Genomic DNA, 25,430 nt, shown 5'->3' with positions numbered 1-25,430 from the left:
ACAGGGACCCGATATCATTTTGGGAAAGTTTGTTGAACTTTGGGCACGAGGATATATTGACCCTCGAGTGGTTTACGTTACGGGCACGTTACCAGCTTTCGTTATAAGACGGGACGATGGTCAGTCAATACACTGTGTGACGTTCACTCTCGAGCACTGATCCGTACAATGTAGTACGTGGATACGGTATGCTTATCGATCGGACGCCGACAGTTGATAGAATATACCAATCTCTGGGTGATAATTCATAAACGCGTCACACAATTTCTGACGACTAATTCGCGCGGCTGGACGAGTCGATGGTTATAATATCCGTAATACTGGTACGCGGATAACTCGGCGTGTTTCTTAGTTCAACTTACGACATTCTGCTAAGTCTTGTACCACCCGTCTCGGCCGCGCCGGTCTATAAGAACTGTAATGGTTATTGCCAGGCTTGTTTGCTTCCCGCGCATAAGCTTAGCTATTTATTTGACGGCTTCGATATCCAAGGGCCTAGGCGAACACTTTAGTCTTCGATAACAACGAGGTCACGAGAGCCGACGTCGGTGCCAACGTTGCGGAAGAGAAAAGAAAGAGGAAAATAAAACATTACAGTCGCATCGCTGCTCTTTTCGTTGCAATTACACTGCTTTGTTCACTCGGCGGAAATGTTAACCTCGGCTATAATCCGACACGAATCGGCTAGGTCTAGGCTCGCTGTTACATTCGTTGAGTTAGATTTAGAGCCTGCGGACGTACCCTCGGTGTGCTTGATTTTACGTTCGATAAGAACGCGAAGCGTTCTGCCCTACTTTTACCAGAGTCGAACCATCATCCCTGTCAGCCTGCCCTTTGTTCGTTGGGTCCTCTTGGAACAAGTGCGAATTTCGTCCGAGACTTTTCTTTCCTTTCGCTTGTACAGCTCTGGAGAAATTCAGATACTAACAGAATAAATTCGTGTTTTCTTACCGCCATCGTTGTTACACTCTTCGTTCGAATGGAAATCTAATCCAAACTGCGGATAGTTGTAGGAGCCGGAGCCTGGTCGAAACCGCGTTAAGTTTCCTTAGAAAATTGAGCGCCTTGGGCTGGTCCCTGGAGCTGATTGCAGAGAACGGAGACAAAGCTTGAAGCTGATTGGAAAAAGGGCGGAACGCAAAGGTGGAGAAGGAAAAAGTTGGAATCTCTACCAAACTCAAGAAATGAACGATGGAGTTCAAGAATACCAGTTCAAGATAAACTCGGTATAATAAAAGATACTTTTGGTGTGAAAAATCAGTGAGAAAGAATATATATAACAAGATTCGGAGAACGGACGAAATGGGGTCGAGGATGTGGAAGTCACGCGTTCCGAATTTTTAAGGAGAATAATGGAAGCGAGTTTCCGAGTAAGAAACTTTTAGCCGCCGATAGATAGGAAATGTTTTCATATTCTGGAACAAATGTTGTTGAACCCTGGAGGGTGTATCTCGCATCTCTTTATAATTCCATTACGAAAATCGGGCGAATGGCAGCCGTCGTTAGCAAATTTTACGACAGAAGGAGCCTGTCGTTTTCCAAGGAAGTTTATCTCACTTTGGAAGAAAAGGTATTTGCCCCGTACGTACGGGGGTGGAAGACTTCGAAGAGGGAGAAGCGGTGACAACAAGGAGGTGGCGCAGTCGGGCGGATTTTAGGGCTGGATCAATGACCCGAGCCACAGTTCGACACACGCCCGAATTCCCGTGTAACAGAATTAGGCGGCGATGAGGGCTCGTTCCCTACAGGTGGTCCACTATACTGGTATCGGAAATTACCCGGGAAAAAAATTGACACACAGGGCGAGTATAATCCACGTCTAATTCATATCGTAATTAAGTTTGCGTGTGCCTAATTCTCCTTATTCTTCGATACGTTGTACAGTGCGTGAAAAAACGTGAGACGGGTATTTTATTACGTGCTGTTTCGACCCTTCAAATTGTAAAATCAGTCCTAAGGTTTACCCCCAAAAATTAAGGGATGCAAACCCTGAGGGCTTATGGTGAATAATATTCCAGCGGATTGATTAAAAAAAAAATCACCTCATCGTCGAGAAATCGTAAAAAAAAACATCGATTCTTGGGGTCAAACTTTCGGTCCGATTTTTACCTCTCGAACGGCCGAATTACCACGTGAGAAAATACATGTTATGTTCGATGTTTTTCATACACTACGATATATTATCACATAAAAAAACGAAGAAATTCGGTGCGGTACTCCTCGGATACTTTCCTAACGTCAGCGATGCGCAGTTCGATCGTATCGCGCGCAGGGTTTGGTTATCAAAAAATCACAACACGCGAGAAATTCGATAAGCGAAGCCTCATCCTCCTCCTCCTGATCCTCCTCCTTGGTATTCGTCACAGTATGCAACTTCCAGCGTGACAACATATACATACCTTGGCATTTATTCGTCGCGTGGGTCGATGCCCACGACTGTAATATTTTACCCGGACCAAGTGTAATTTATTTTCTGCAAAGGGCGCGCCAAAGATTGGATGGGTAGCTTTTCAATTCGACGGCTTCAAAGCTTCCGCTTCGCTGTTTGTACACGTACGAATGTACTATACGTATCTGTATATTCAGGATGCCATTACTCGGGTGTTTCGTACTTTCAGCTTTTTTTATACACCTGTAGATTGCAGGGGCTCAATCTCATGCCGATTGACTTCACTTCGAGCATACGTTTAACGACGTTTTTTTCACGCAGGATCTTCACGACGATAATTACGAAGATTTTACGTCGTGCCTTTTGCCGAGCGTTTTTTTTTTTCTCTGATTTTTTATTTATTTTTTTATTTTTCGCCAACGCCACCGAAATGCGAAACAGTCTATAGTACGGCACGTCTCCCTTACCTGAAACAAAAAGAAGCGTTTCACGTTTTAGTATACCGATTAATGAGTATTGTGTATACCTACAAACACGTCATATCGTATGATGTACATTGTACGATATATAATTAAAGTTTTGTCATCGCAGTAAAATAATATTTGCACGAGGCCGTATGTACGCGGTGTCTGCTGCAGTTGTAATATCCGCACAGATGTTATTTTCCTCTTTCAACGTCCTATGTAGCGTGAATATCTCGCGCACGTCGACTTTTTGCGGTATAGATACAAGGAGAGAAAACAAAGAACAAAAAAGACATGAGAGACGGAAAAAAACGAGTGTGTAAAGCGGAGTAGAGAAAAAAAAAATTAAAAAAAAAAAAAAAGAAAAACAGCAGGATGTAAAAGAGACGGCGCAGTTGCTCTATGCCCCCGTTGACACATTAGTATAAGATCTTCAAGAAGTCTGCGCGTTTTATAACCTCATCATTACTTATCGCCGACGACCTAGAAACGGCATTCAGATAACAATCTGTAGCTCGGTAGATAGATGGCATGTTATACATTTCACCGAATACTACGTAAAAGCTGCATCACTACGACGCGTTAATTTATACCTACTGCAAGATATACATTATACCTATAGGCGTATGCTCTCATTATGTCAACGGAAATAAAGAGATATTTTGTCGTGACTGAAATGGTTTTTATAATAACGCGAGCATGTTTAACGCGTTTTGTCATACGTGTTTTCCGTACACGAGTACCCGTTTTCTACGACGGTCGAGTGGAGTCTACGAATGCGCGTGCGCGGAGTACACAAAATACCACTTTTCAGTTCTAGCAGTTAAAAGTCGTCTTTTCCGCACTGCCGTCTCGAACAAATCGGACATCACGCGGCGCTAACCTCAATTCCCTGCTTCGTGAACAAACGTGTAGCATGATATTGTTGTATAAAGAATCGCGTGCAACAAAGAAGCAACGGTCTTTTCGCCGCGTGTATTTGCAATATTCATTTTTGGCTAGTATGCGTGCTCACATAGGAATCATATTGAAAAATTACGCTCGGCCCGCGAACACCGAGTTTGCCTCGTCGTTAAACGATTCCCTATTTTTCTCCTTCTCGAGTGCTGAATTGCAAGAAACACGTTTCTATTCTGTCATCAAGATCCTGTAAGAGTTTCACGCCCAACTACACCTACCGTCGGTGCTAATTCTCATCTGTCCATGCCCGTCTACAATCTCTATCTTCTCTCTGCGCTCGCTCTTCGGTACGTCAACGGTATCACCAAGGTGGAAAAACTCGGCCTTCGATAACTCGTGAAATATAATCAGGTCGCAGTTATAGTCCAATCCCCTACGTGTACGTATAGCGAGAAGACGCGACCGTGATGAGCAGGTTGCACCGCGGCGCAAGAACCGTTGGAGATGACGGTGATTGCGATCGAATCCCGAGCTGTGCGGAAATACTCGTCAAAGTGGATTCCCTTACCAGGCCAGGGGCTGACGTGCAATCGGAGTTATCTATCCTAGGGCAGATAACGAACTAACGCTTCTTCAAGCCGCTGTAGGCGTGCGCTCAGAGATACGCGATATCTCCGAGTTGACCGCTAGTTATCAGTTCCGTGCGTGTTGACACAGCCGTTTTTCGGGCGTCAACATACATGGCGGAATGTATACATTGTACGCGTACGCGATATGCACCCAGTGAATGTCGTGGAGAAAGAGGCGTTCGAGATCAACGTTGTCACAGTCCCCGCGTGAACGGTTTATAGTGCCCGAGGCGTATGTACGACTACACTTCTTGGCGAAGCTACGGTTTAATGTAAATTTCACTAGCGGAGCAGAGTCCCTCTCGTTTGCGACGCCACGACTTACGTAAAGAGGCGTGTGTTTCACTGCTGAGATAGGTGACGTCGGATCCCGGGCGTTTGCTCTCCGTCACTTACAATAATGCACGCATGGTTAAACGAAACTTTTCAAATCATGCTAATAGCCCTGAGCTGAAACATTTTTACATGCGGATCGGTGAAAATTTTTAGTCTTACAACATATCGGTTTTTGAAAGATACGAAAAATATTCGTAGTACAGCGAGAGAAATTTATAGTTCCGGTTACCGCTCAGTCCTTGACTATTTTCATTTTTTACCACAATCGAAAAATGTAGTTTTAGGTAGAAAATGAAAATTAGTTCTCTAGCTGTTACCGGAAAGTCTAGTTAGTATCCGTTACTATTCTTTCTCATTACGATCACTGTTACTATATTTTCTTGTAACTGTTGCAAAAATTTAATGCTTGTGCAACAATAAATCGATGTTAAAGCCTTGTTTGATTAAAAAATTACAGTAAATCGAACAAACTGATTTTGCGTTGCAATTACCAAAAAAGGATCGACAATAGTGCAAAATGGTTACGCGTACCTCGTCTTTCGTAATTCCAACAATATTCAAACAGTTGTTTTAACGATACCTGTTTTACTGAATTTTTCTAGTTGCTGTAACAAATAAAATATTTCTCAGTGTAGAAGCTTTCATCGCTGATTGGCTCCCGTGAAAGAGCTCAGAAAACTCAACCGGAATATCATGAAATCAACAGCTGATAAAATACCTCAACATTTTCGGACTTTCTGCTGCATCTTTCGAGTCGTTGATCAACAGTCAGTTGAAACTGTGACAACTATTCGTCGAAGATCCTCGACCTGTATCAAAAGTTATCGAGCGATTCACAGTAAGTTCGATACGACTTTGATCACTTCGTAGATAGTAAAATTTTCTGTAAAATCGGTCGGGACAATTATACACCTAAGTGTTCATTTTGTATTCGAAACGAACGTTTAAAGTTGAGTGCATTGAACAAACGAATGAAAATACTTACTACCTTGTAAATTTTTATCTCACCCGGGTTCTAAGCCGATGCAAACAGTGTCTCTACCTTTTGTATAGAAAATTTGATCATCTACAAAATGAAACCAAATACAGCTTCCCAACTTGTATAATTTTCGTTATATTTCGGTAGGGGTGTTTTAAAAATTCAAACCGAATGAGTCACCTTTCATAATTTTACTACCGAGTTCCGGTGTCACAAGGCTTCGTTTGAGACTAAAAACTAAGTTATCGAAGGATATGTAAAAGGAAAAGAAAAGTTAAAAAAATACCGACCTACTATATAATATATATATATATATATATATATATAGGTATAGTTACGCAGTCGACGCATCATGCACTCGAGCACCATGACGTAGGATACCTTGTATATGAATCAGGCATCGATCAAGGAGACTTGAATCCTGCTCGCACGCAACGAGCGATCGACGGTGTTTCTTATTTTCTTTTTATTTATCCGGCAATAATCGTTTCACATTCCAGTTAATACAGAGTTTCATTTTGTCTATTTCAATTGGCCTCCGGAGAAAGAGTGCAAGCGATAACAGTTACCTCGGACAACTGGCTTAAGGCTTACCCCTCGAGGATAAATAAATTGCCATTAACCAACCGGCACGTGCCAAGGGCAGAAGTGGGAAAGACGTCTATTCGGTATGGGTTTAACCTGGCCAACGCGGAGGAGGCAATTGCCGATTTTATTGTTTCGAAACAGTTCGTATTCTTGGCTTAAGGTACCGCGGGACCTATTTTCTTAAGTTGCCGGTTCATGGGATTGGCAAGATTTCGGATTACGAGTGACGTGAAAATTGGAGTTTGGTGTAACGTATGAGTGAATCTGTATACTGACTTTACGCGTCTAATTGACTCTAGGCTGCACGTGGACACGACTTCAGGTACGCGATAACTTTGTAAAACAAAGTATAATGTGCTCTACACAGTCTGTGCTGAATACCGCATTTCTTTATATTGGCATAACTGTACGACGGTTGGTTTTAATGTCATATTTTCTAATCAGCGATATACTTCATATCAATGAATCAACGGATCAAAATTCATATTATTACGAATGAATGTTAGCAGTTTGAAGAAAGAATTTTACGATCGAAAACTCTGCTTTTTACGGTCTGGTTTTTGCGGTGGCTATAATGAAAAATCAGAGCAAAAGCTGCGGGAGCGGGTGATAAAATGCTGGCAATTTTACTTTCAAAATCGATTTATCTGTTCTATCGCGGAGCGTGGCCGCAAGCCTACCCTATACATGGCACAATTCCAGACCTTATTTGCATGTTTTCGTAGTCAGCCGCAGGAGGTACAAGTGCGTAATATGTTCGGCGGTCAGTATCGGGATAACCTGCTCCGCGAGATGCGAGGCTCGTATCTACGCAATCACTTGTACATATGTACAATATTCGTTAACCGATCGTCGTAGCACAATATTTATGTGTTGGGTAGGCTCGCAACCAGGGGCTCATTACACATCCTACATGTGCACATCGAAACCAGAAGCATAGAAAAATCTGAGATGAAAAACGTATATACATCGTACATTATACGCACGAGTTGGCATACTCCAAGGTACTTGAATACGATTGTACAAAGTTTAGATCTTCAACACTAACAAAATGATTAGACCGGTTATTGTACAGTCACGTTTGGTATGGATTTTCGAATAGCCAGCCAGCCTGCGTCTCTCAAAGTAAAGACTTTAACAACCTTTAGCCACGCCCCCGCTTTCAAACACCAAGCCCGTAAAAACTTTCCTTTTTGGTAACTTTTTTCAAGACTGTACGTAATATCGACGGATTCAATCTGAAAGAAGCTCCGCAGGTCATTAGTTAATTAGATGTTTTCCGGATGAAGGTTGATGTGTCTATTGCTTTATATTTATCCGTCCTATTTAGAGCATGATTCACAAGTTATTGCGTTACTTGGATGTAGGCGTAAGCTTCTTAACTAATACACATGACGCGAGTATTTCTCCTTCTTGTTTGGTCACATTTGTTAACGAATTAAATTAATAGGCCATTAAGCATACCAGTATATAATATATAATACTGTTGTAACGGTTACGGAGTGTTTCTATGTGCTTCTATATAGTTAGGCACTTGTAACTTAAAAATGTGACTATATTAATTACAGCTTGTAGATCAACGGCATTAACGCTTTGAATCCATTGATCAAGAACTTGACTTCCATATTGAGCGGGGCGAACAGAATGGGAATCGATAAAAAAAACTTCGTCATCCGTGGGAGTTGTTTTCAGGTCAGTACCTCCAAAGTCGCTAAATCGATCGACAACGAATTAGCGGAATATTTGACGGTCGTCAACGTCTTCTTAATAAATTTGAATTACGGACTTGAGCAAACGACACGGCACATTCGGAGTTGTGTGAACATCTCGCGTATAAAGAGTCAAATTTCAATGTTTCAAATTTCATGACTCGTGAGAGAGATATCGTTTGATTTGTCAGAAGGTTTCTAATCCACACCGAAGCCGCAATCCTTGCGATTATCGGGGTCACACTCGTTTCGGTTATTTCTAGATCGTATCCAAATCGTGCTCAGAGATTTATTGCGAAACAACCGAACGAATCCTATTCACGATCGATATTCAATATCATTTATACCTTTTACTCCCGTCTTCGAAAAATGCGAACCGAGTTGGGTATCCACACGAAATTAATAAAATTCGACCAGGTAACCTGAAAGACTCTTCAATTTTCACCACAGCACTCTGCCGGAGAGACAGAGGATCCTCTTAATCCGTGGAAAATTACGTCCAATCGTGACAAACAACAATTGACGTCCCATTTTACCAGTGAAAGCAATCGGCTTGATGCGTACTCGTGACTTGACGGAATAATACAGCGATTGGATAAAATCGAAATACGAACAGTAATAACAACGACTCGAATTATACGTTATACATCTCTTCTCGATTAATTCGGAACAATGTCGCGCTCACGGACACGTTGGACAAATATCGGTGACGGTTATGTTTGCTCTACGGAATATCCGCAGCGTGTCTACGTGTGATTACGCAACGATCACCGGTTATTCAGCAGTCGAGCAGCTCAGGACTCGAAGTGGTGGAAGTTCTCGGAGACCGAAACCTGCAGGTCCCCGATCAATAGTTGTTTCAAATGAAAACATCAGAGATTTCAGCCCTCCGAATTAATTAATCGCCATTGCGAATACCGACGATCCAATTAAGGGCCTGCGGGTTATTTTTTCCCCTCCGATACGCGGGCACAGCAGCTGGAATGTGCATAACCAAGAGTTGTAATCGGTAATCAGATGGGCATGACGCGTGAGCGTATATTCGACTTCCTGGCTGTGATCCCTGTATGTCACCGGTTCACATTGTACAAGTCGCATACGTACGATGAGCGTGTCCGTGACTCCTGCGTGACGTGTTGCGGTGCCAGGTAATCGTGGCCATAAGCCGACGATAAGTTGGACGCAGTTTTGAGCAGGCTGACGTCAATTGCTCCGGTCATTTGGTTATCAGCTGTGCCAAATGAGTAAGCCTTGGGATCACCGCTGTCCGTGATTACTTAGCCCGGACATCTAATTCTCACGCTCCCACGCGTCCATAATACGTGTAGATACGTACGCGTTATTTTCCCTATGCAGTTAGGTGCGCCGTATCCAAATCGAATTTCCAGACACGTGGGCGACCGGATTCATTCCCGAATATGTACCCACGTCACACCGCCACGGGGGGAAGGAATCGAAAGCCTCGCAACCGAATTCGAAACGAGTTGTCAAGACGCGTGCATACCTCGAAGGTCGCGGGCTTTGTATATTGTTATTAATTTAATTGCTGTACGGCAAATGTCACAGTCCTTGTCTGTTCTCGGCTGCACGTAAGAGGCCACTTATGTACATCCTCCACATTTCCACGATGGATGTACATGTTGCGTTTCCGCTTGCGTCTACAATTCGCGCTCTGTCTTAATTTCCCTCCCTTCTGATCTCACTGGACCCTTTCCGGCCCGTGATTAAACCAATTCGAAGGGATTTCTATGCGATCAGAGGCAAAGCGCCCCGTCGTGGTAATGCAATTTATACGAAAGGGCCTTAAGTTCGAGCTCAATATCCGTATTTATTGACAGCTGCGGGAGACGGCGATCGCGGATGCAATTCGTCCAAGTTTTCATGCGAATCGATCGCACCTCACCAGCAAAAGTAACTGTTCCTAACGACGACCGCGCGCTGATTGAACGGTTAGACTTAATTAGTCTGCAGTTGAAATGTGGGAATTAAACGATATGACACTCTCTGATTAACGCGCTACAGGCGAAGCGATGTCGTCGAAAAAAATTGCCGACGAAAAATAGCGTAGTATGTTACTTCGCGTTATATGATGGTAGAAGCGCTTTTATTGAGTCCTCAAATTGAGTGGAAGAGTTTGGAAAAGTTATGACGTATGAAAGACCAACGATCAACGCCGGTTTGAAATGGCGTGAATTAGCAGATTTCAAACTTTATTTTCACTTCGGGGCGGGGTTGGACTTCGGAATTTCAAAAGTTCCAAAAGCGTCTAATTCTGAATTATTTGGTGGCGAAACTTGGAGTGAAGAGATCAACCTTTGACGGAACGACCAAGGTTCGAACGGTTGGGAACCCGAAGGTTCAAAGTTCCGAAATACAAGGTTACGAAAATTTGAGATACGATAGAGCAACATTTCGAAAAATAAACTTTCGATAGAGTAAATTATGAGATACAGCAAAGAAAGATCGAAGTGGTGAAATTTCACCAAGTCAGAAATTTACAGAAGTGAAAATTTTAGACCACTCGGAATTTCGATGTTTCTAATTTTAAAATTTTCTCATTTTCGCACTTGCGGAACTTTCACTTGTCGGAGTTATACCCTTTCGGCATCTTGGTCTTTCGGAAATTTTCCCTTTCGCAACTCTATACTTTCGAACCATTCGTAACTCTGATGTTTCGCCAAAGTTTGATATCTTTACTTCAAGTTTTGCCACCAAAAAAATCGGAATTTAGAGCTTTGGGAACTTTCAAATTTGAACTTTCAACCTTGCCCCTTCAATTCAATTTCAAAACTACATACTACCAGCTGTGAAGGCGGAAAGTTACGGAATCCGTTACACTCGTCCTTTGCCACCGAAAATTACCCAATTTGGGATAATCGCGGACCGGCAGGCAGCGCGCTGGACACTCAGGAATATCATATGCGTTGTTTATGATGTGACGGCGTAATGTCTGGGATACCACAAACGTTACCTCCGGTTTAATAAACCACGATTTCCGGCGTTTGTTATTCAAAATAAAATGCGACTGACAGTGCAACGAAAACAGATAAGGGCATGGAAGCCGCGGTTCTCCGCCCTTATACTGGGATCGAAAACAATGACACGCCATGTTATTGTAGTGAGTAATGTAAATTATTTATAACAATCCTTGAGGATCTGACGATGAGGAAACCACGCTCGTGTTACATGTTTTGAATTTTTTATTTTAATATAAGCTTCGCATTTATATATATGTGCCCCATATATCGCCGACAATTGTGAGGGAAAAAAAAAGTTTTTAGTAACAATTATCGTATACGAAGTCCCAACAATATTAACAGTTGGATAATTATAATATGATGAACCAATAATAGGTAAATAATTCTGACGATATAATAATTATCTTCTTATTCGTTGATGTCTATTGTTTATTCATTTTTTTATTTTTTTTTTTTTTTGTGTGCTTTTACAAGATGATTATAAATGTAAATCTTTCTAGGCGTGAAAATACATAATTGTAAAAGAGTTCAAGCCATGCAGTGAAAAAAGCTTGGATATTTCGGGTGCTGTATTCCCCAAAATCGAAAAATTTGTTATATAACAGAGGTTGATTGGTTGAGAATTCGTCTATATAGGTTCGGCAAGTAATTGAAGCCCATTTGTACTTGTAATAGTAAATTTGATGCGAATCGATTCTACAATGATACTACTATATAATACTTGTTTAAAATACAAAGTAAAAAATAGTGACGCCAGGTAAAACTCACAATTAGACTAGATAGTAAAAACCATTAGATAACATGTATTTTTATTTTTCAGTTGACCTAGTATTTTTCGCCTTGTTATAAATCAATCGACAAAAAACTTTTGAACTGCGTAATGACCTGTAATTTCCAACGAACCGAGATCCTATATTCTATGAACATTTCGTTTACGCGAACAACAACTAAAGAAAGGAGCGCCGTATCGGAGAAAATTGGCACCGAGTCCCTTTCATATCTTGACTCTCGATATTATACCGTTCCTAATATATCGTATACGCTAACTCGGGGTTCCGGGAAGCTAATTGAAAAACATACCCATAACCGGGCACCTTTTCGTAAGTTGGCCTCCGCACCTCTAGCAATCTCTTAACGTTTCAAGTCACACTGATTCAACTTCTTTGTCGCAGCTGTTGGCGAATTGCTGAATTCCTCGTCAGCCTAATCGTCCCCCACCCGACGCAAATACCTGTGAGTGACTCAGTGTGAAAGATTTTGCAAATACGTGCAAATTCCAAAGGCAAACCGTACGGGTCAGAATAATTCGGTGATCGGTGCCATGCGCTGCGCGTATACACGGCGTCCCACATATTGCGTGCCATGACGGTGTTAATTTCATAAACGCTATAACGTTTCATTCAGTGCACCAAAGTGGCGCGTTTCCTAATTTGGTTACGTAATTTCTGAATGAACCGGCCTGCACGCGAATTCATACAGCCGTTTTGTGCGGCGGAAAATGGTGGCAGTGATCGTTAAAAAAAATAAATAAATCAACTGGTGAATTGAGCCGGAAGAAAACGAGGCCTGTAAGACATATTATTGTACACAAGTAGGTAATCGATAATAAAACGACACGATAGAATCTTCAGCGCGGCGTCGTGGCTCATCCTTTCGTCGAGTCGTAAACCCGAAATGCGCAGTTTGGCATTTCTCATACCTGTTTCATTGCTTGAGCATAAGAGAATCTATCCGGAACGCGAGTCAACCACGAATGAGTAGATTCCTTTTTTTTTTTTTACAGAAACTTATAAACGTTTGGATGATCCGCGTAACTTCATCGCTGCGCGTCGAAGCGTTCGATATTGTTGCTTTGAGTTTAATTCTTTTGATTAATGACGATAATCGGCTGGAAAATACCGTTAAATGCGCGCAAGTATAAGCCGTATAATAGCCTTGCACTTGTCACAACAGACCTGCTGTTTCATTAAACATTTTGCGGTGAGACCTTAGTCGGAGGTAAGTATACACGCGGTGTAGTTGTCTACATATTCCGAAACGAATAAGACATGTCGTGACTGGTGTGATGAAGCGGCGGCGGCGGTAACCCGAGAGGCGAAGTTTATTGCGAGTGGAAAAAGAACAAAAAACCAATTATAAAATACTGACTACGTCGACGAGAGGAACAGACATCACATATATGTACAAGTCACGACGTCAAGTGCGCTGCAAACACGTAATACAGGTATATGTGTATAATATATAGGTGTACGCTGTATACTGTATACCTGTATGTACGCGTGGCTAGGGACGATTCTTATTGTTAGCACGATATCGTTTCGCGTGACATTGATAGAACATACGTTACAGATCATACAAGGACCACGCACCCTTAGCAAAGTTGAGATGACAGAAAGGGCCGAGATGCTCCCTGCTTTCCGGCTTTCAGCTTAACTTCCGTCGCACAGTATCACCGTTATGTCTGTCACTTTTTTGCGCGTGTCTTTGTATACATATATACGTGGCTGCGCAACAGCTTAAACCTCGCCGATTAAAAAGCCCGCCACGCGGCCTTCGAATGCCAATGATAAGAAGAGCAAGCAAACCTGGTGAACGGTTCGCTCCCCTCGAGATCCACGACGCGAATCGAAGATGCAGTCGGCGGATCGTCTCCCGGCTTTGGGTCTTCCTCCTCTTCTTCTTCTTCTTCTTCTTCGTTGTTTTAATTTTTTACCAAATTTAATCCTGGGAGCTTTTATACGAGATCCCTATACTCTTCGCATCTAATACACTCGTATCCCAGTCCCGACCGAACACCGCGACGCGCTTACACGGCTGGCTGCCGGGTGACTATCGAATCGCGCGATGAGGGCACCTTCCGAAGCCTCCACGATATCGCGGACCACGAGCGATACTCACGCCAGCCGCCCGGCGCCTCCACCACACCTCAGCCGCCTCGTCAGTCTGCCTCCTCCTCCGTCTTTTCTTTTCTTTTCTTCTTACGTTTGTGCGGCGGTTGCTTCTTCTCCGTAGCGTTTTTTCGCTCGGGTACATTTGGTATTTATTGAAGGCAAGCGTCGCTCGATCAGATTTGCTTTCCGCTCGCCGTCTCCGCGATTTCACGCAATGAACCTCGCTGTCATTCGAACTTGATATTAATTTGCCTTTCTATTTTTTTCTAATTAATAACTCATCGTCATTGGCACTCTTTGAATGCGGAGATACGTCGATGGACTTGGTTCTCTTTCTTTCGTGTGAGCGCAATTAATTTTGCAATTTGCATAACGGAGGAGAAAAAAAAACACCGTTCAAAGAAACTGGTATGATCGTGACGCCGTCAATTGTTTCACTGAACTTTCTTAAACATTTTCTTGTTCGGTTACTACCGTATCATCAGTCGGTAAGATATGTACGGCTCTTTCGATGTTGTCAAATCGTCATTGACGTAGAATAATCTTCGGTTATTGTGGAAAAACGATGTCACATGAATCAATGAAGATCTTAAATTTTTTCACTGGTTTAACGCAATAGTTATCAATTTCTGACCTTCTTCTGAAAAAAATTACTATCGCCTAATCACGGTCGGTAAGACGGTCCCGTTCTATCTACTATTGCTTTTAGGGAGCCAAAAGCTTGATGAAAACGTCAATAGATGGAGTTACAACTTTGTTGATACGAGTACCCTCGCATATCTATAAATACATCGGACGCCATCTTTGGTGTTTACCAGTAGTGCTGTAGCTGAAACTTGGTTTTAGGCTCGACTTTCGTTGCAGAGTGTTTTCCGTTTTCAAAAAGTGGCCGATGATAGACAGTGAAAGCTTAAACTATATCATGATGATTCTAAAAGTGTATCGAATACGTGTTGTGTTCAATAGTCGAAATTCCGTGTCCGAGACGATGATTTAGTCGGAAAACAGTATTGGCACGTAACGTGCGAGATATCCGACATACATACATCTCTCGTCGTATTTGTATTTAATGGAATCTCTATAGATTAATTTGCGACTACTAAACTGCACTATCACGAATCACCGTGGACATGGAGCCGTCATCGAACAGCGGAAGCGGCGATGGAAATGACACCAAGGGCAGGTGAGACCTCCTTCTCTATTTTTCTCTGTCGAAAGTAGGAAACCATGTTCAAACGTTCGAAATTCACCGTAGCTCACTTGTTCTTACGATGTGTCCGCAATTGGCGTGAAACACATCACGAACATGTTTGCTGACGACATTAATAACGGTCCTTCCTTACAAAAACAGCAAAATTCGCTGCAGAAAATTACTCCGTAAATAGAAATTACCGCGAAGTTCCCAACGCATATCGCACGCATGCAGACACGGATCGTATGAGATATACGAGACCTGTAACCTCTGTTTACTTACTCGAAAAGCGTACGAATACTGAGAAAATACTAATTGACAGTCATTCGTACGGTGCAACGGTAAACCCAGAAATTCTGTGATCTTATTCCTAACTGCGCGAATCGTGACTGGCGCGTTTCAAGCTAAAGCCAAGGCCACTTTTGTATTCCTAACGATATTCCGGAGTAGGATGCTCCCGTGAAATACAATGAAGATCTATCTTACTCCGAGAATATCTGTCAAATCTTTGGTCAAAGGGACGTGAGAACGTACGGATCATTGTCTGGCGATGATGTCTGCTTGTCTAAATATCCCCTGCCTCTTCTCCCCCTCCTCCTCCTTTCTCCTCGTGGTTTTAAGTTATTTTTGTTATCTAGCTGTTGGGAGACGGAGTGGGAATAAGGTCTTCACCCTTGGACTTTGTACGTCTCGTGCACAACTATGTACAGCGTATACTATACTTTTGTAGAAAAAATATTGAGCGATGAGCGAATATGCAGCAGAAAAAAAAGTTTCAATTTCGCAATAGAGAAATTTTTCATTTCTAGTACTCTTGGTACTTTCCATTTCTCATTTAAATATACTTTATTTACTTTCAGCTGTTTGCTACTGCGCTACGCAAGCCAGAATTCGCTCGACGAGAGCTCACAGAAACACATTCCGAGGGAAAATGGAAAGGACAAACCACCCTATCGAAACCACCATCACACTAATCGGGCATTCGACGTGATGAATACCATGAGAAAGTAAGTCTTACATTCAATAACTTGCGTCTACCGTGCGTAGAAAATTAATAGATCGTACACATCCGGCATATGCCAAGGAAAAAAAAGCTGCTTTTCGCAGAAATTTATAGTTAAAGTCTCATTAATTTGTATCCCAAGATTTTAGTACACAACCTGTTACGTTTTACTTATATAGATTTTCTATTATTTTCTCGATTTGTTTCTTTAATTTTTTTTTTTAAATTCTTTTCGCTTCGCAACTCAACGCCTCCATGACATAACAACATATCCGACAGTGACCTTTGCTAATTCATCATGATTCCAGTAACAAATTACCGTCAATTTAGCTCCTGATTCAACGGTTGCGCGAAGATGTGAGCGTGGTCACTTGATGCGTATAATGAGCAAACTATTACACACTTTCTACTTTTAGAGGCGCCGCGATATTCGGGGGGAAAAAAAACGAACACACAAAAAATAGAATGATAATAAATTGAAGAGAAAAAAGAGATTACAACGGAACAGCCTCCGGTGAACAAACGGGCTAATCTTAAGGAGTTTCGTCATCCACCGCATGAAACGCGTAGTGCAATTTGTTTGTCTGTTCCTTGCTTTTTTTGATCTTCTTGGTCTAGACTTTTTTATGTTACGAACGTTCGGTACGTCACTGATTCAATACTCTGCGGAGTGTGGCATCTTTCGTTTACACCATCGATATAAATAATCTTGAGCATTCTCTGGAATTCTCGGTGTAGCCCGATGAATCGCCGCGACCGGATCCAGGCGTTCTTTCGATTCTTGTTAAAGATTTATGAAATACCCTCGTAATCGACGGATGCTATATCGCGCCGGAAGTTTAGAATTTAACACGTACCGCCGTTTTATGCATCAACAGATTTTACTGCTTATTGTGACAGCGTGACACACCTTCTTTGAACATCATTATTCCTACCCTTCGAATAAAACCTGGAATTTTCATGGTGTGAAAGAAAAAAAATGTGAACGGCAGCGTATAGACACTGGCGATGTACAAAATAATTTGAAGATTGGAATATCACATTTTTACTCCCCTAGATGAATGACCTCCCATCACATATAACGAAGATGTAGTTCGTTGAATGTATCTTGGAAAATTCAAACTCGAAACAGCAATTACAACATTCACATGTTTTAAATCTCTGAAAAGCTCAAATATTCTCATCAATAATGCCTCTACTCGCGACCATAAAAGTGGACGCTACAGGTATTCCTCAAATTCAGCGCTAACGTCGTTATATCTGGAGTATGAAACTTTGCTTTCATATATTATGCTCACTGTGTAATTCCCTTTTCAAAATCGCGAAAACTATCGGCGCCGTTTGAAGGCTGGAAAACTTTTATTCGCTGTCAAAGTCGATACCTCTTCGGAAAGAAGTCGCGTCTACGATCCATTTTATCACAACTTTGGGCAAGGGTAGGCATAGAACTGAGGAATGGTGAGGGAAAAAAAAGTTTGACACAAAATGCAATTGATCATAGGCAAAACCTGCTTTGCGACGTGACCTTGGTGGCGGATGGCGGGGTGGAAGTTCCTGCCCACAAAATGGTGTTGGCCGCGTGCAGCCCGTACTTTTATGCGATGTTTACGAGCTTCGAGGAGCGGGAACGAGAGAGGATCACTCTGCAGGGTGTTGACCACGCTGCCCTCGACCTCCTCGTCGACTACGTCTACTCCGCAGAAGTTCACGTCACCGAGGACAACGTGCAGGTGCTTCTGCCGGCGGCGAATCTCCTCCAGCTAAACGACGTCCGTGACGCGTGCTGCGACTTTCTTCAGGCCCAACTCCATCCGTCCAACTGCCTTGGCATCCGAGCCTTCGCCGATCTCCACGGGTGTATGGAGCTCCTCGCGCACGCCGACAGCTACATAGAACAACATTTCTCGTAAGGGTCATAGATACTCGTAACCATGATGATTGTGCGCGGTTCCCTCGTCTTACCACCTTTCTTTCACTTCTGCTTTCGATCGTGCAGAGAGGTAGTCGAAGGAGAGGAGTTCCTCACCCTGACCCCGCAACAAGTCGCCAAGCTGATATGCAGCGATCGTTTGACTGTGCCGTCCGAGGAGAAGGTGTTCGAGTGCGTTATATCATGGGTCCACAACGATCTGGAGCGAAGGCAAGACCACCTTGCTCAGCTGATGGAGCACGTCAGGCTGCCTCTCCTTTCTCAGGAGTACCTAGTCCAGAGAGTCGAACAGGAACCACTGCTAAAAGCTAACTTGCAGTGTGAGTTTTTGAAGTGGGAGTGAACAGCCGGAAATATCTATAGATACGTATGAATGTTGGCCGGAAGCCGAAGCATTTCAAGTGATTCAGTTTACACGGATTCGTTTCAGGCAAGGACTTCCTCATCGAAGCTTTGAAGTACCATCTCCTCAAAGGGGAGCAGAAAACCTTGTTCAAAACCGCAAGGACCAAACCACGGCAGCCGGTCGGTTTACCCAAGGTTCTATTAGTTGTCGGGGGACAAGCACCCAAGGCCATCAGAAGCGTTGAGTGCTACGATTTTAAGGAGGAACGATGGTACCAAGTTTCCGAGCTTCCTACGCGACGCTGTAGAGCTGGTGAGTTTTATTTTTTTCAATTCCAGTCATACTTTCGAATAAGACCCTTCTACCATTGTCCTCCTGAAGAGTGGATCTTTATGCGCAAACTTAAGTGTCCTGCGATTATCGTACATTCCGATCATATTCTGGAGATTAATTATATGTAATTACGCAGCATGAAAATATCCTACATATTTACTTTCGACTTGGGACATTTCTTAGCTCACTTCTCATTTATCAATTATTAAATTTAGAGTTTCTAAAACATGCGTTACACAAACGAAGCACGCAGGAAAGTATCGACAAATTCGAACTGTTTTGACAATTGGACCGAAAAAATATTGCGGTTTATTTATGTGAGCAGATGCGATTGTTATTCTAAAGTTCGTGGCCCGAACTGTGACGTGAATAATTTGCGGAGAGTCCGTTATACCTGTAACCAATATTTATGAATTCAACGTTCTTGAATGGTATAACTCGATAACTTCCGAAAAGGTATAACATATACCATTATCATAGATGTACAGAGTAATATGAGAAGGGAATGTGTCATTCTTTTACCATCAGGCCAAGCTTCAGCATTTTTACCTGTGAATAATACCTGTTACTGCGGTACCTTACGAAATCAAATCTTGCCGTAACTGCTCGTAGCAGTCAAGAGGCGTCGGCTGATGTGAGTTGACCGATGTCACAAATCCCGAGAGGCACTTCTACCTGCATTTGATCCAAGAAACTACGAATAAACTGTTTAGGATTATTTTACAGGAAAAATTCCCTCAAGGTAAAACAGCATGTGGCCTCTTAAACCATGTTTAAGTTGATACTGAAAAACGTGGCAATCGTTCGAAACCCTGGAAATACAATTATCTCCCTCAAAAATTATTAAACAATGCAATGCAATTGTGTCTGAAGAATGTTTTGTGATCTCCGTTTCCGCAGGACTTTCCGTTCTCGGTGGTCGAGTTTATGCTGTTGGAGGCTTTAACGGTTCTCTCAGAGTTCGAACAGTAGATGTTTACGATGCGGCGGCTGATCAATGGTCAGCCTGTCCAGGCATGGAGGCTCGAAGATCAACCCTGGGCGTCGCAGTCCTCGGCAACTGCATCTACGCGGTCGGTGGTTTCGACGGTTCAACCGGGTTGAACTCGGCCGAAGTCTACGATCCTCGGACCCACGAGTGGAGGATAATTGCACCGATGTCAACGAGGCGGAGCAGCGTCGGCGTCGGCGTCGTTAAGGGCCTTTTGTACGCGGTATGTCGCTGTTCTAATTCCACCCATCGATCCTCCAAAACTTTTTATGAGAGTCCTATTTTACTAGAGTGGTTGAGTTTGTTGGCGGCTTTCGTTTGTGAAAGCAAATTATCACGTGTACAATTTCAGGTTGGTGGTTATGACGGTGCCTCTCGGCAGTGCCTCTCGAGCGTCGAATGTTACAATCCGGAAACCGATCAGTGGAAAGCGGTACCAGAAATGTCCTCACGTCGAAGTGGTGCCGGGGTTGGAGTCCTCGACGGTATTCTGTACGCCGTTGGAGGTCATGATGGGCCTCTGGTAAGGAAAAGTGTCGAAGCCTTCAACCCCGAGACTAATCAATGGACCTCCGTCAGCGACATGGCTCTCTGTAGACGAAACGCCGGTGAGTTTATACCCGAAAATTTAATTCTTATCAAAAAATATGAAATTTATGAACTCTTCAACAAGAAATGTAAATGTATATCAAGTAAGCATGTTTTTTCGCGTAACGCTGATTCAGCATCACGGGTTGCTGCCGTTCATAGTTGCGCAAATTCCTTCTTCACAGTCATTTGACTGTATGATGGGTAAACGCTACAGTTTTTTAATGCAACTACAAAATTGTGTTCGTGATTGGACCTTCCTCCATTCGATCTTTCAAGCATCGGCTTTTCCGAACCTACTATCTTTAATGAAAATGACACTTTCTTTGATACCACGGTAGGCGTTGTCGCGTTGAACGGGATGTTGTACGTCGTTGGCGGCGATGACGGAACGTCGAATCTCTCCTCGGTCGAGGTGTACGCTCCGCGTACGGACACGTGGTTAACCCTGCCAGCATGCATGGGAATCGGTCGCAGTTACGCCGGTGTGGCTATAATCGACAAGCCGTTGATGGGAACCCTGACGATGTGAGGTATGCCGGCCGCTGGACACCCGTTTGACGTAGATAACGACGTGGAATCGACCACCGATCATCTACGGGAATCGGGTCCCAGCGGCACTCCGTCCAACCACTCTGAGCAGAACGCACCTCCGCTTTACCACCAGCTTAGCCACGACTGCGAGGGGCCACGTTGCCTGTGCCAGAGATACGAGAACGGGGAACTTGCCGCGGCTGTTCTGAACCAGAACCGGAACCCGAACGAGCTTAGGGACTACGAAAATCATCAGAACGTCGGGCGCGGTCATCGGCGCCCAAACCAGAGCCACCCGAACCTGAATCCGAACTATCAAAACCCGATCGATTTCATCGCGAACGACAACCACGCGACCGGAAGAAGGGGCGGAAGTGGACACGACCGCGACCGCCGGCATTACGAGCCTGAAGAAAACATTTACGAACGTCTCGACGAGGTGCAGGGCTGCAGGGAAGGTGATCATACCTACGAGCGCATAGACGATAGAGCGTGGCATCGCAGGGCTCGGTACCGGACTTCCGGTCCCCAAAACGTAGCTGGACCCAGCGACGTCTACGTCGACTCTAGGCGCATAACGGGGCCCTCGTGTCTGAGCAGGCTGGGGAGGAACTGTTTCTCGACCGAGAACATTGCCTCTGCGTCGAACCGACGCTACGTATATCAGCTCGGTCAGAACTGCACGTGCCAATTTTGCAGACATCTCGACGCCCGCGCTGTCTGCCAATACTGCAACAACTTCCACGACAAACTCCGGTACCAGGATCCGGGGACCCTTCCCAACCTCGCAGGATCAAGACACTACATATATCAGCTATCGAGGAGTTGCAGGTGCGCCTTGTGCCGAGATGATTCGCTTTATGCCCGCTTCCCCATCAACTCAAGACTCTCCGATTCGTTCAGGCGGGACTGCCACTGCCGAAATCCGGGAACCTGCTCGTGCAGGAGCAGATTTTTGTCGTACTCAAATCCCGCGATCTACATCGGCAGGATTAACCATGCGGTAAACAATCCACTCTACGCGACCCCCGTCGGCATTTTGGACCCGAACCCGTCAACGTCGAGCGGTGCGCAAGGACTCGGCGAGCCCTCGACCAGCACCGGTCGGACCTCGGGTAATTACGCGTCGAGCAATCCTTCGAGCTCCGGGGTTCCCGCTTGTTCGGGAAATCGATCAAGCGATCGTCAGCACGTCTGCGATGACTCCTGCATACGGAACCCCAACGTCGGCGGTGTCTATCAGATCCTGGGCAAGTGTGAGAGAGCCGATTGTCATCACGGCAGGGTTTCCATACACTGGGTGTTCGTGAATAAATGGGTTCCCTCGTGGAGTGCCCAGGATTCTGTACCTGAGGCCGACGCTAATCCCGAACCTGCGTCCAGAGATGACGAACCTCGAAATCAGCCGGAAGGTGACGCGGACGAATCCTAATTTCTGAGAATTCTTGACTGCGTGTCAGTCAATTGTAAACAAGGTAGATGAAAATGTAAACATAATGATATTAATAATAATTACCCCAATACCTCTAATCCTTTCCTCTTTAAAAATTGTGAGCCTCAAATAGTATATCTATATTTCTTATCTCGTATATAATAAATCGATATGATTGTTCTATTCTTACATCACGTGATTGGATATAAAAACGTTTCGGTATGTCCTTACACTCCTACGTAAGTCCTCGTCGAACAATAATAATTGTTACATGTGTTGTATGTATCTACCTATTTCCATGTTTTAGGAAAAAAAATAATGATGTTAATAAATTAGTAATGCAGCTGACGCGCGCCGATGTAAATTAAAGTATAAATGATGTTTACTCAAGTACTAGTTGAAATTTGTGATGAGAAGATTTATTATAACGTGGCGGTAGTTTTGACGATAATAATTCGAATACTATTGCGTGTCTATATTTTCTCTAATTGTTATATTTAATTGTAAGCTGTTTTACGATTCATATATCACTCGCCCAAATCTTTCGTACGTATATGTAGATAGAAGACAACATAAAAATACTTTCAAATACCATTCCATTTTATTAAACGGTCATTGATAAACACTGACCATATCTTACTTTCGGATAAATTTTCTATTCGACGGGATAAATTATTCTTTAATTTCCATCCAGTCCTTTCCGATTATACCTGGAATACTCTAATTTTCTTTTCATCGTCAGTCTAGATGTACACCTATAGCTATGAGATTGAGCAGTCAGTATTAGGTGTAGCTATAGTGTATACGATACAAATTGGTATAAAATTAATATAAATCTATATTACGTACATCTTGCTGTAAATTTATGTATAGAAAAGATACGCTATGCAGCTTGATACATACATCACCCCAATTTTTTAGTATAGGTACATTCACTTCGGTATGACGTCCCTCCTGTACAGCTTAAAACGCGAAGTTGCTAAGAACTTTGAAGAGCGGGGAAAGAAAACATGTGAATAATGAATAATGATAACAATAATTGAAGAATTTTCCCAACGATTATCTTAAATCTGCGTATAAACTCAAAACAACAGCCAAAACCATTCTCGGCCTAATAATTTATTTAAAGAAATGTAAAATTCTCAATCGTTATATATTATGATGAAACGAAAAGTAATACGAAAAGAAATGGGAATTATTGAACCTCAGATCGAATCTATTCAATTAACGATAATTATATATTTATTTTTTGTAACTGAAAAATTGTAAATCTCAGAAGTATCTAGACAACTCGGCGAAGTATGCTATCTTTGATAATAACAACAACAACAACAACAACAATAATAATAATGACGATAAATTTCCATGCATTCTTGTTTTAATATTTGTATCTCTCTTTAGATCCTGGGGGCGACAACTGGCTCGTAAATATCGCTGAAAAGCACCACGGAGTGACAGCTCAAAGTGATTAATAATCGAGTCAGCTTGACAAACAGACGCAAAGGCGCGGTAATTGACTTGCGGAACGTCAAAGATGCGCGTGTGTGCGTGCGTGCGTGTTCGTACAATATGGAAGAGATAAGAAATTCCATAATGTCAAACCCCCGCGGTGATAAAGGAGCTCTGCTGGTACAGACGCCAACGCCGAGTTTCCTGGTTCCGCGTTGACGTTGGGGGCTGATTAATCTCAATCGTGATCTCCCGGTCTGATCAATTTCGTGGAAAGCAACGAAATGTCAATTTTATCCGTGCATGCAGTGGGATAGGGCTTCAACCTTGTCGGCAATTTTTCAACCTTGGGTCACGCACGACGTCCCGATTATTGCCAGCCAGTCATTTGGCAAGCATTTTCAGCGCGTTTCCGGTAAACAAAATACGTACACCGCCTGACCGACAGCTGCTTCATGTTACACTTCGGCATATGTCAATCTAACTAAAATTTCAACGGAAGCTACTTTGCACAAGTCTTCGAAGTCTCGATAGGCATAAGACGTAATGTAGTTTTTACTCTAGATATTACATTACGTCCGTAAGGAATTTCCTGTTGACACACCGGCAACAGCCACGTATAAATCTGGCCTTTTACTCCCCGTTGTGTCTACTCGCACTCTATATACTTATTATTTTGTAATAGCGTTACACTAACTCACTTCACTATCGCATGCCGGTATTCGCATAAGTGTGAGTACACACCTGGTCATTGTAATACAACAGAGTGATAGCAGTTAGCCTTCGTTCGCGGGGGAGGCGATTACCGATCAGACAAACCGCACGTCGCAACACCGTTGAGGTTTCGCTCTTGCAAAAGAATTCCGGAGCAGGCTGACTACCGCCCGTCGGCCTCCGCCACGAAAGACACCGAAAATAAATAAACAAATAAATCGAGCTGGCTGAAATATTATATCTCGGAAAAATTTGGAGGATTTGATATTCAAACGAATTAACCCGAATGTTTCCAGTGAATTTAAATTCATTTCAAAACTTAATTTCTACCGCGGTGTAGGTACACGGAGATCTGTACTGCATCCCTTAAACAGAGATATAGATAATTTTGCTAATACGGTTTATTTATTTATTTTTTACTCTTCTTAATGCTATAGAATCGCTCTAGTCATCCAATCTGGCATTGATCTAGATTTCTATGCTCTGGCAGCGAGCGAATCGGCACACTTTCTCAACCATGAACGATGGACGGCAGCAACGCGGTGACCAGATTCGTTGTGTCATTCCTTTGCACGCTGTGATGCGCTATAGATATACGATAGATAGTATCTTATACGTAGGTGTATGCATCGAGGGGTAGAATGCAGATTTGATCGAAAACTGGTAGAACAACTTGCAAAGCTTATCTGTTATCAAATATCAAAGCAAGCCTCAAGCTACTGTGTATTTGAAATACACGGTACTCGAGGGATAATTGGGATCTCCGCAATGTCCGTGCATACCAGAATAATTACTTGCTGTTATATTGTGAATATTCTATCTCTTCTGTTTTTTATTTTCAACAAATTCTTTCCAGTCCATGTTTCCCTAACATTAAACACACTTAATCTATCGGCAATGGTACGTGTTCGAGTAAATTTTTTTTCCCACATAAGCTTATACATATATAAATACGGACAAAAAATCAAAGTCAAGGTCCGTGCGGCAAAGCATATTAAACGTAAACCCTTCATCTTCGATCTATAAATGTAAATAAATTGGACATGTTACGCAAC

General features: G+C 43.0%; 2 protein-coding genes across 6 annotated transcripts in view; one reads left to right on the top strand and one right to left on the bottom strand.

Moving 5' to 3' along the window:
* LOC124310358 (dual 3',5'-cyclic-AMP and -GMP phosphodiesterase 11) overlaps positions 1-13,841 on the bottom strand; it is a 92,008-nt gene extending 78,167 nt beyond the window's left edge. The window contains exon 1 of one of the 3 annotated variants that reach the window (XM_046774205.1): positions 13,342-13,841. The gene's annotated coding sequence lies outside the window, so the exon portion shown is untranslated. Of the gene's footprint in view, positions 1-2,399; positions 2,426-13,341 lie in introns of those variants that run through there. The other 2 variants (XM_046774206.1, XM_046774207.1) reach the window with 2 other exon arrangements.
* The window catches only part of LOC124310364 (ring canal kelch homolog), a 59,451-nt gene extending 34,257 nt beyond the window's left edge, over positions 1-25,194 (top strand). Inside the window, exons 1-9 of one of the 3 annotated variants that reach the window (XR_006909655.1) lie at positions 14,634-15,046; positions 15,916-16,062; positions 17,560-17,964; positions 18,055-18,308; positions 18,419-18,646; positions 19,568-19,881; positions 20,011-20,266; positions 20,588-22,255; positions 23,614-25,194. Coding sequence is in view for 2 of the 3 variants with exons in the window: in XM_046774224.1 (XP_046630180.1) it covers positions 14,994-15,046; positions 15,916-16,062; positions 17,560-17,964; positions 18,055-18,308; positions 18,419-18,646; positions 19,568-19,881; positions 20,011-20,266; positions 20,588-20,778 (1,848 nt within the window). In the remaining variant the exon portion in view is untranslated. Of the gene's footprint in view, positions 1-5,353; positions 5,557-14,604; positions 15,047-15,915; positions 16,063-17,559; positions 17,965-18,054; positions 18,309-18,418; positions 18,647-19,567; positions 19,882-20,010; positions 20,267-20,587; positions 22,561-23,613 lie in introns of those variants that run through there. The other 2 variants (XM_046774225.1, XM_046774224.1) reach the window with 2 other exon arrangements.
* The last annotated feature ends 236 nt before the right edge of the window (positions 25,195-25,430 follow it).

This window comes from Neodiprion virginianus, chromosome 1 (genome assembly GCF_021901495.1).
Source record: "Neodiprion virginianus isolate iyNeoVirg1 chromosome 1, iyNeoVirg1.1, whole genome shotgun sequence".
NCBI lineage: Eukaryota > Metazoa > Arthropoda > Insecta > Hymenoptera > Diprionidae > Neodiprion > Neodiprion virginianus.
The sequence above is the reverse complement of the archived record's forward strand: the minus strand, read 5'-3'. Positions and strand labels throughout refer to the sequence as shown.